This window comes from Doryrhamphus excisus, linkage group LG3 (assembly GCF_037039965.1).
Source record: "Doryrhamphus excisus strain RoL-2023G ecotype Guam linkage group LG3, RoL_Dexc_Guam_v1.1, whole genome shotgun sequence".
NCBI classification, from domain to species: Eukaryota; Metazoa; Chordata; class Actinopteri; order Syngnathiformes; family Syngnathidae; genus Doryrhamphus; species Doryrhamphus excisus.
Window position 1 is genome coordinate 1,349,836 of NC_136359.1, and position 11,561 is coordinate 1,361,396.

Here is an 11,561-nt window from a genome sequence, read left to right on the forward strand (position 1 = left end):
AATGGATTGTGTTTTGGAAGGCTGACCAGGCCTTGGTTGCAGGATGCGGTGCTGAGAAAGAACAGAGCCGGCGGGGGTGGGGGTGGGGGGTGTCAATCCTCAAAGTCAAACATGCCCCCCCCCCCTTCGTTCTGCCCGCTTATGCAACAGAGCCGGTTTAGTGTGTCAGTGCAGGAATGGTTATCTAATCCTGGCGTCTGAGGAGTCCAGGCCAGGGTTCAGGCCGGAGCCTCCCAGAGCCTGAAGCCAGGAAGCCGAAGGTCTCCTGTTCTGCCCCTCGTTTGCCGGCGCTTACGTAACACGGAGTGACCCTCCCAGCGCCCGACCCTCCCAGCGCCCGACCCTCCCAGCGCCCGACCCTCCCAGCGCCCGACCCAAAGGATGCTTAGCTGCCAAATAACAAAGGGAGGCGTCGCCTTGTGATGCTGGTTTTTGCGGTTTGGGTCTGAGGTCTGGGTTCACATGTCAGCACCGTCTCCGAGTAAACCTTGAAAAATTCCCTTGAGGTTCTCTGAGGCTGCCGTGCGGTTTGAGATTAGTTCAAAACATCACAGCTTGGCCAAGCGGGGTGGGCGGATGCTGCTGGAAGTCTTGGACTGGATCAGGTCGGCGCTCACAGAAAACCCCCGGTGCTTCTTTAGGTTCCTCGAGGGTTGCTTCGGGATCTTGGGATACTGGTTCGGTTTCTGCATTGCTGGCATTTTGGTTTGCAATATTAATTACAGCATGTCACAAAAACTCTTTAGAAGTACATTTTGGAAGCTTTTGTTGAAACCGAAGGTGGTAGATATTGAAGAATATAAAAACCGTGTATGTATTGAAACCAGAAGATGACATTTTGGTTTGGAGTATTTGAGTTTGGTCAAGTAATATGTCACAATAGCTCTTTAGAAGTATATTTTGGAAGCTTTTGTCGAAACCGAAGGTGGTAGATATTGAAGAATATAAAAATTTACGTATGTATTGAAACCAGGAGATGACATTTTGGTTTGGAGTATTTGAGTTTGATCAAGTAATGTGTCACAATAGCTCTTTAGAAGTATATTTTGGAAGCTTTTGTCGAAACCGAAGGTGGTAGATATTGAAGAATATAAAAAACGTGTATGTATTGAAACCAGGAGATGACATTTTGGTTTGGAGTATTTGAGTTTGGTCAAGTAATATGTCACAATAGCTCTTTAGAAGTATATTTTGGAAGCTTTTGTCGAAACCGAAGGTGGTAGATATTGAAGAATATAAAAATGTACGTATGTATTGAAACCAGGAGATGACATTTTGGTTTGGAATTTTAGAGTTACAGCATGTTATCTGTCACAAAAACTCTTTAGAAGTACATTTTGGAAGCTTTTGTCGAAACCGAAGGTGGTAGATATTGAAGAATATAAAAACTGTGTATGTATTGAAACCAGGAGATGACATTTTGGTTTGGAGTATTTGAGTTTGGTCAAGTAATATGTCACAATAGCTCTTTAGAAGTATATTTTGGAAGCTTTTGTTGAAACCGAAGGTGGTAGATATTGAAGAATATAAAAATGTACGTATGTATTGAAACCAGGAGATGACATTTTGGTTTGGAGTATTTGAGTTTGGTCAAGTAATATGTCACAATAGCTCTTTAGAAGTATATTTTGGAAGCTTTTGTCGAAACCGAAGGTGGTAGATATTGAAGAATATAAAAAACGTGTATGTATTGAAACCAGGAGATGACATTTTGGTTTGGAGTATTTGAGTTTGGTCAAGTAATATGTCACAATAGCTCTTTAGAAGTATATTTTGGAAGCTTTTGTCGAAACCAAAGGTGGTAGATATTGAAGAATATAAAAATAAAGTATGTATTGAAACCAGGAGATGACATTTTGGTTTGGAATTTTAGAGTAACAGCATGTTATCTGTCACAAAAACTCTTTAGAAGTACATTTTGGAAGCTTTTGTTGAAACCGAAGGTGGTAGATATTGAAGAATATGAAAATTTATGTAAGCATTGAAACCAGGAGATGACATTTTGGTTTGGAGTATTTGAGTTCGGTCAAGTAATATGTCACCAAAACTCTTTAGAAGTACATTTTGGAAGCTTTTGTCAAAACCAAAGGTGGTAGATATTGAAGAATATAAAAATAAAGTATGTATTGAAACCAGGAGATGACATTTTGGTTTGGAGTATTTGAGTTCGGTCAAGTAATATGTCACCAAAACTCTTTAGAAGTACATTTTGGAAGCTTTTCCTCAAACTGAAGGTGGTAGATATTGAAGAATATATTAGTACCGTAAAGTACAGAAAAGGATCCATGTTGTGTGGATTCCGCCATTCCCAGAAGAAAATTCCAACCCTGGTGTTCTGTGTTCCCTTTTGTCAGATTTACAGGAAGGCGGTGAGCCAGCTGAGTCAGGGTCTGATCCGGAGGCTGACGGTGCTCAGCCAGTACGAGGAGGCCCTGGTCAAGATCAACGCCACAGCGGCCGAGCGTCTCACCGTCCTCAAGGCCAAACCCCAAGCCACCATCCAGAGGGACATGCTGTCCATCTGCAACGACCCCTTCACCGTCGCCCAGCAGCTGACACACATAGAACTGGTAAGAACTGAACGCTCGGCTTCATGGACCTTGAAGTCCACTACGGTCTGTGAGAACACGTAAGCAGCCCAGTGAGATGAAACGGTGACGTCACCAATGGAGTTTAAAAAAACAAACTGTTTTCATGGTTGGGGTAACCGCCCTCAATAGCAGTCCCTCAGTCCCTCAGGGGCGGTTCCTGTGGTCAGAATGTTCTCAAAGTCTTCCTGATCCGGCTCCAACGACCCAGTTCAACTTTGGTTTCCTCCGCCTGACAACAACCTAAAACGTTGTCGGATATGAACGTCGCAATATTTACGTGATATTTACTCTTCTCACTGGACTGGACTGGAATATATGTTGGATTATATTATGAAAAATTATAACATATTTCTTATCATAAATAATATCTAATACCATACAATGATACGCAATTATATGTGAGAAAATACTTCAGAATCAGATTTTTCTTGTCATAATATTTTGACATTTTGTCCTATATTTCTCACAATATATATTATATTATGAGTCATTATAATATATATTTATGTTATGGTATTTTGACAATGTTGTACATTTCTTATAATATGTGAAATTACTGGAAATTATAGCATAATAAATAAAAAGTAAATATTTTTTATAAAGATATAGTTTTTAATATATGTTTTTAATATTAAATATTTCAGCAATTTCAAAGAAGGTATAATTTAAAAAAATGTTCACCAAAAGATATTTTAATAATTTAAAAGAGGGTATATTTGTTATAATTTTAAACAAAATATAATGATTTTTTTTAAATAAATAAATAATAAATAAATAAACAAAAGTTCTTTCTATATTTAAAAAATGATAATTTATTATGTAAAAATATATAATTTCTTATTTAAAGAAACATAATCACATTATTAAATATTATTTATTAAACTCATTCTATAGTAATTTTATAAAAATAATAATAATGTAATGTCAGAGATATTTTGACAATGTTGTACATTTCTTATAATATATGAAATTACTGGAAATTACAGCATAATGAATAAAAATTTAATATTTTTTATTAAGATATAGTTTTGAATATATATATTTTTAATATTAAATATTTAAGCAATTTCAAAGAAGATAAAATAAAAAAAATGTTCACCAAAATGATAATTTAAAAAAGGGTATATTTGTTATAATTTTAAACAAAATATAATGAAAAAAATGTTTTTAATAAATAAAATAAATAATAAATAAATGAACAAAAGTTCTTTCTATATTTAGACAATGATAATTTATTATGTAAAAATAATTTCTTATTTAAAGAAACATAATCACATTATTAAATATTATTTATTAAACTCATTCTATAGTGATTTTATAAAATAATAACAATGTAATGTCAGAGATATTTTTAATACATAAATATTATATTTTTGAATAATTTCACAAATATATAATGTCTTTAGAATTATATAGATATATTTTCAAAAAACTATTAAAAAAACAACTATGGTCCCTGCCACGGTCCCTGCCACGGTCCCTGCCACGGTCCCTGCCACGGTCCCTACATCTCTGTAAGCCAGACGTTCTCCCTTTCCAGGAGCGACTAAGCTACATCGGCCCTGAAGAATTTGTCCAGGCGTTCGTGCAGAAAGATCGGGTGGACAACGACAAGGTAAATCCCCGTTCCCTGAACGCACCACCAGATAGCATCCATTATGCAACGTATGGCTTCCTCGGTCCGCCTTAGTCCTGACCCACTTTCTGATCCCAACCTAGCGAGCGTCTGGGGTCAGCGTGCGGTCGGGTGGCAACAGACAAAGGAAGCTCGTAAACAAACCACAAAAAAAAAAAAAAAATGCTTTCTTGAATCCCGGTGGAATCGGAATTAGCCGGGCATGCGTGCGCCTCGTCGCCTAGCAACCGCAGCTGCCGGGGGCGTCCCGAGTGGAAGCGGCGGCTGCTAGGCAACAGGCTGTTTTTGGACGGCGATGTATTTGGGAAGCATTTACGGGGGGGGGGGGGGGGCAGGACATCCCCATGCAAAGTGGGGGTCGGGGGGCGGGGGGGGACCCTAAGACCGAAGGACTATACTGAAGCCTTTCTCCGGTGGCAGGGTCGCTTCAGTGATCACAAGAAGGCCACCAACCTGGAGGCGTACGTGGATTGGTTCAACAGGCTCAGCTACCTGGTGGCCACGGAGATCTGCATGGTGAGCGGCTCAAGCAACTTACGTATTTTGACTTTATTCGCATAATATGATAACACTTCATTTTTCTAAACTTGCAACATTATTTTGTTTTGTTCCTCATATTACCACTGTAGAAAAATAACCTATTTATGGGCCTGCAAGCAGAGGGCAGCAACCCATACTAATAGTACTCATTTTTTCTTTATTATTATTATTAATATTATATCTTATTCTCGCTTAATCCAGACTCAAGCGTACATCAAACCCCTAAATATTTTTTCATTCATATTTCAATGACATGCTAGCTAACTTTATTCTGGTAAAATGGCCACTTTTTCTCATTAGATGACATTTTTCCCCTCAATATTTTGACCTTGGCCACCTTTAATTTCCGCTTTTCAAATAATTTTTGAATTATTCCAGCTTTCTTATTGTCATTGGGACTTTATTCTTGTCATATTTTGACTTTATTATTGCAATATTATGACTTTTCCCCTTAAAAATGTGGACTTTATGCTACTAAAATTATGTTATTTTTCTTCTTAATATTATGTTATTTTTGTAAAATGACGAGTATTACTCAATAAATTAATTTTTTAAAATTTTCATTTTAAAATTTCATTTTTTTTCTCTTTATTCTTGTAAAATTACAACTTAAAAAAAAAAATTCTGCTGTTTTTTTTTTTTCTTAAAATTTTCCAACTACTTAAATTTTCTTGTTGGAAATGTTCTTTTATTGATTTTATTCTTGTAATATTTTGACTTTATCAGCTTCATTCCCCCAAATTTGTAACTTTATTTGTTTAGTTTCTGACATTGTTACCATGTTTTCCCGTAAAATGTCGGCTTTATGCTACTAAAATAATTTAATAACAAATTACAACCTTCATTTTTTTGTTTTCTCGTAGTGACTTAAAAAAAAATTGAAGTTATTGTACAAAAAATTACTACATTTTCTCATTAGATTTGTATTTATTTTTTAAGATTTTTTTTCTCTTATTATTTTCCCAAATATTTAAACCTTCTTGTCATAATTTGGACTTCATTTCCATAATATTACAACTTTTTTCCGTTGCCTAATTTCCCCATATTTACAATTTTATTTATTTGTTTTTTTCTCATAAAGTTGCGACTTAAAAATTTTTTTATTTAACATAAAATTTCAACAACATGCTTATAAAATTTTATATTTTTTCTTAATTTTGCGACAATATTCTCACAAAATGACTACATGTTTTTCTATATTTATGTATTTTTTGCATTTTATTCAAAAATATAATTTGTATATTATTTTCTTTATTCTTGTAAAATGTTGATTTTTTAAAAAAAATTTTTGTTTTTGTCCTAAATTTTCCGACTATTTTCTGTGGTACGTTTTCCCGTTGTTAACTTTTGACGTGTTCTTGGCTGTTTGGCAGCCCGGGAAGAAGAAGCACAGGGCAAAGGTCATGGAGTTCTTCATCGACGTGGGGCGGGAATGCTTCAACATCGGCAACTTCAACTCCCTCATGGCCATCATTTGTGAGTTTTTTTTTTTTTTAATATTACGATCATATTTCCATAATATTTTGACTTTATTTCCCTAAATACTTTGGTATTACAACTTTAAAAAACATCAACTTTACCCTCTAAAAAGGATGTTATTTTTTTTAAATAATATTTTATTTTATAATTTTTTTTATTTTAATATTTTTATTTAATATGTTATTTATTATAATATTTAAATATTATTATTAAATACAATTAATATAAATGCCCGTACATAGTATTGTATAGTGTATGGTGTATATATGTAATAATAAAAATGATAATAAATGAAAATAATTAAATTAAAAATTATTTTAAAACTTAATTTAAGACTTTTTTTAAATTAATTTTTAAGATTTTTTTTGCCAAAATGAAATAAACATAAAGCCAAATAAATACATAAAAATGATTTAAAAATAATTTATTACAAATGATTTATACAAATGAATAATAATAATAATAATAATAATAAAACGATTCCCTCGGTGTTTAGAGAGGTCAAAGGCTAGTACTTGCTTTTGAGGGAAGGGGGGCGGAGTTGTGGGGGTGCGGGCATCTGGCCAGCCGGTGCAATGTGGGGGGGGGGGGGGCGCAAACACCCCAAGCAGATGGCCATCATCACTGACCACAGAAAGGAGGAGTCATGGTGCTTTTTAGGTTATGTGTGTGAAAGTGGGTGGTGGGGGGGGGGGCGGAATCGGGACGCCAGCCGGGGCCCGTGAAGGAAGACGCCATGTGCTGACGCGGGGGTGTTTTGCGTTTCTTGTGTTGTTGCAGCCGGGATGAACATGAGCCCCGTGTCCCGCCTCAGGAAGACGTGGAGCAAAGTCAAGACGGCCAAGTTTGACATCCTGGAGGTACGTAGGTCATGTGACCAGTCAGTCATTCCCGCCCGTTGCTGTCCCAATACTTTTGTCTGTACGCTGTTTTTCTTTCTTTTTGTACGCTTGCAGCACCAGATGGATCCTTCAGGCAACTTCTACAACTACAGGACGGCGCTACGCGGCGCCACCCAGAGGTCCAGGACCGCCAACAGCAGCCGGGAGAAGGTGGGACCCCCTGGACTTTTATCCAGATCTGCACCAAATAGGCCCCAGCACCCCCTACCGCCCCCATCAAAATAAGCCAAAATGTGACTCAGTAAGCGTCTGAAAACGCTTTGGGAGCATCCCGGTTGCGTAACGCTGCACCCGGACGGCGAGGTCGCGTCCCAACGGGGGTCACGGACACGCCGGTCGGGTCTGGTTCAAGAAATAACTTTATTCTATTCATAGAAGCTTGTTTGTTTTTCCGTGGTGACGCAAACGTCCTCCCCCAGACGAGAGGTCTGGAAAGTTCCAGCAAGTCTGGAATGTTGTTGTGAACTCTACTACATAACAACCCCCCCCCCCCCCCCCCCCCCCCCGCCTCCCCTCTGCCCCATTCCCCCCCCCCAAAAATGCTAATTTGTGGCCTTTTTGGCGTGACGGTACACGAGCCGGCGAGGTGTCTCTTTGTCGTTGTCGCACGCAGGCGGCGGTTAAAAGTTACGCAACGCCGCACCAAAACACCGCTCCTGGACGGACGCTTCATTAGGGACGCCAGTTACGCAACATTCACAAACAGCTGCCGTCATTTTTCACATCAATCGTTTAAAAAAAAATAAGACAAAAGTCAATAAAATAGACTTTATCGCTTTATTCTCAAACACCTGAAAATGGCAGCATTATTGCAACAGTATAATTATAAATATATATATAATATAAATATTTGTCATCTATTTTTATCATATTTTCCTTGTAAAATTGTAGTATTTTCTCATGAAAAAAGACTTTCTTGTTACATAACAATTATTTACATATTGCAATATATTTATATTTTTATTTATTACATAATATATAACTTTTTACATTGTATTACTTCATTTAAAATATTTATAGTTATAGTTGTATTTATTACATAATGTATAACTTTTTACATTGTATTACTTCATTTTAAATTTATATTTATATTTATATTTATATTTATATTTATATTTATATTTATATTTATATTTATATTTATATTTATATTTATATTTATATTTATATTTATTTGTTATTATTAATATTTATTAAAAATATTTTTGTTATAAGTATGAAATATAAGGCAAAAGAAATGCTCTTAAAATCTCACTCAAAATATTTTTTTATAATATAACAATTATTATACATACTGTAATACTGGATATAACAACTATATATTATATACATGTTTTTTTATTGCATTCATTTCATCATTTCATCTTTATTTATTTTAGTTTTATTTTGTTATAAATTAGGAAGTAAAGTGAATTTGAGTGAATTATTATGATATGTTATGTTATGCAACAATTATTATATACAAGCTATCCATTTATTTTCTTACATTCTGTTTTATTTTATTATATTATAAATAAGAAATATAGGACAAAATATCAGAATATTATGACCACAAAAGCAAATTTTTTCTCGTAAAATTTCAGTATTTTCTCATTAAAAACAGTGCGGAGAAATGATATATGGGATATTGTTTATGACAACGATAACCCCGCCCCTCTTCTCTCTCAGATGGTCATCCCGTTCTTCAGCCTGCTAATCAAAGACATCTACTTCCTTAACGAGGGATGCGCCAACCGCCTGCAGAACGGACACGTCAACTTCCAGGTAAACCGCAGCTTCCCCGAAGAGTCAGCTTTCTTTCAGTTATTTTGGTTATTATTTTCGTTATTATTTTGTTTTTTTGTGGATGTTGTAGAAGTTCTGGGAGATGGCCAAACAGGTGAGCGAGTTCATGAGCTGGAAGAAAGTGGAGTGTCCCTTTGAGAAGGACCGCAAGATTCTTCAGTACCTTCTCACCGCCCCCGTCTTCACGGAAGATGGTGAGCACGCACTCCCGCCAAAGTTTATCTTTTATCGCCATCATATGCAGAAAATATGAAATAAATGTAAAGCCAAATAAATGAATAAAAATGCTATGAAATTTCATTAATTTTTTTTACAAAATGAAATAAATATCAAGCCAAATAAATACACTAAAATGATAATACATTACAATAATTTAATTACAAATTATTTACATTTTTTTTTTTAATTTCAATCAATTTTTATGATTTTTCTGCCAAAATGAAATAAATATAAAGCCAACTAAATACATAAAAATGATAATAAATTCAAATAATTAAATTAAAAATTACTTTAAAAGTTAATTTAAGAATTTTTTTTCAATCAATTTTTAAGATTTCTTTGCCAAAATGAAATAAATATAAAGCCAAATAAATATATAAAAATGATAATAAATTCTAATAATATAATGAAAACAAAGTTAATTCAATAATTTTATGTTAATGTTAATGTTAATCAATTTTTAAGATTTTTTTTTGTCAAAAAGAAATAAATATCAAGCCAACAAAATATTTTACAAATTTAAAATTACAAATTATTTTAAAAGTTAATTTAAGAAATTAATTTTTCTAGTCAAATTTACTTTTTTTTTAACAAAATGAAATAAATATAAAGCCAAGTAAATACATAAAAGTGATGATGAATTCAAATTAAATTAAAAATTATTCATAGTTCATTTAAGAAATGTATTTTTTCAATCAATCTTTAAGTTTTTTTTGCCAAAATGAAATAAACATAAAGCCAAATAAATACATTATATATTTTAAAAAAATCATTTTATTTCCTCTTGTTTTTAAAATATTTCAATCTATTTTTAAATTTTTTTGTTGCCAAAATGAAATAAATATAACCCCCCCCCAAAAAAAAAAAATAATAATATATAGCTATACACTTTCTCATTTTATTAAAGGTTTACTTGGTCTGTATATAGAGTATACTGTACTGGTGTGTGTATATTGTAATATTGTAATATTATAATGGGATCCATGTGCTGTTTCAAAAGAATGATGCTTATTGATTATGTTTGTTGTTTTTTTGCAGCGTTGTATCTGGCGTCGTACGAGAGCGAAGGTCCAGAGAACAACATGGAGAAGGATAGGTGGAAGTCCCTGAAGTGAGCCGGACTTTTATTTTAATTATTTATTCAAAAAAATACAAAACAAAAACAATGTAAAAATTAATATCTGTCCCTATAGATCCACTCTGCTAAATCGTGTTTGAAGACCAAAGACGAGCTGTCATCTTTTTAAAAGTATCCTCCATGTTGCCGAGGAAAGGACAATCCAATCTCGAGTTGGCTGACTTCTTGTTGTTGTTTCCATGACAACGTGTGTTTTTGACCACACCCATCTTTGTAAGACTTTCTGGACTTTTCTACGAAAGGAAGCTGTCCCTTTAAGTGGGCGGGGCTTATTTTTCCCTCTTTTTCTCTCTCTCCGCCCACCAGGTTACGCGTTAGCTGCGGGTTAGCTAACACAAGCTAGTAGCTGCTCTTCGTTCTGTTTGTGTCATTTCCTTTTCATCAACGTGTTGTTGTCTTTTGACACACAAAATGCGCTGGCTGCATTTTCTAAAGACTCCATGGCGTGTTAGTTTCCTCTGATGAGTCCGAGGAGATAAAATATGTTCTCTTTAGCAACTTTGTGCTAACTTTAAAGAGGATTGTGCTCGTGCTTCCCCCTGCTGGGTAAGTGAGAACGGTGCGTGATTGTTTACCCCTGTGAGTCCATGTAATTACATCAAAAGTTTTATTTATGCATCTGTGTCACGCCAGTATTTGCGTTTGTTGTATTATTTAATTTGAAGTATTATTTCACGTTCACATTCGTTAGATACTTTTATTTGGAAAGCTCAAGAGTATGACGTTTTTGACTGACTTTGACGCTATCTGTAAATACATGATGGTCACCATACTTATATAATGTGTATTTGTTCATCCATCACACGCTTATACATGGAGTAGCTATTATGAAGTTAATAAAGGTACTTTGACATGACTGTGTGATTATTGAGTAAAAAGGCGTTATGATAAATAGTCGGCTGTTTCTGTAGTGTCGCTTACAATTGACGCGTATTTGGCGCCACCTTTTGGTCAAATGAAGGCATTGCAGATGACTGGCGACTAGATTTGTTTTCAGGCGCTGTATTAAAAGTCAATGGCTTTAGTTTTTTTTTTGTTGCTGTGATCTTTAAAAATCCAGGAAGTAACATTTAAACGACATTCAAGAGGTCAAATGCAGCTGATGTCAATTTAGAAAAAAGTTAGCACAGCATTGACATTTGTTTTCCAGGCAAATCACGTGACTGCTTCGATTGGGTTCCAAGAATTGTGCCTTTTTTTTGACGCAGGACCTTCCTGCAAAAAGCATCAATGGCGGACAGAAAGGCCCTCTAAGGATCATAGCTGTGATA

General features: G+C 34.7%; 1 protein-coding gene across 3 annotated transcripts in view; it reads left to right on the forward strand.

The window, feature by feature from the left end:
• rasgef1ba (RasGEF domain family, member 1Ba) overlaps window positions 1–11,146 on the forward strand; it is a 39,882-nt gene extending 28,736 nt beyond the window's left edge. For all 3 annotated transcript variants that reach the window (XM_058071814.2, XM_058071815.2, XM_078789422.1), the window contains exons 5-14: window positions 2,355–2,570; window positions 4,132–4,206; window positions 4,648–4,743; window positions 6,141–6,243; window positions 7,027–7,106; window positions 7,203–7,298; window positions 8,817–8,912; window positions 9,004–9,127; window positions 10,191–10,263; window positions 10,346–11,146. In XM_058071814.2, coding sequence (XP_057927797.2) covers window positions 2,355–2,570; window positions 4,132–4,206; window positions 4,648–4,743; window positions 6,141–6,243; window positions 7,027–7,106; window positions 7,203–7,298; window positions 8,817–8,912; window positions 9,004–9,127; window positions 10,191–10,263; window positions 10,346–10,370 — 984 coding nt within the window. In that variant the 3' untranslated portion in view covers window positions 10,371–11,146. The remainder of the gene's footprint in view (window positions 1–2,354; window positions 2,571–4,131; window positions 4,207–4,647; window positions 4,744–6,140; window positions 6,244–7,026; window positions 7,107–7,202; window positions 7,299–8,816; window positions 8,913–9,003; window positions 9,128–10,190; window positions 10,264–10,345) is intronic.
• Window positions 11,147–11,561: the final 415 nt, after the last annotated feature.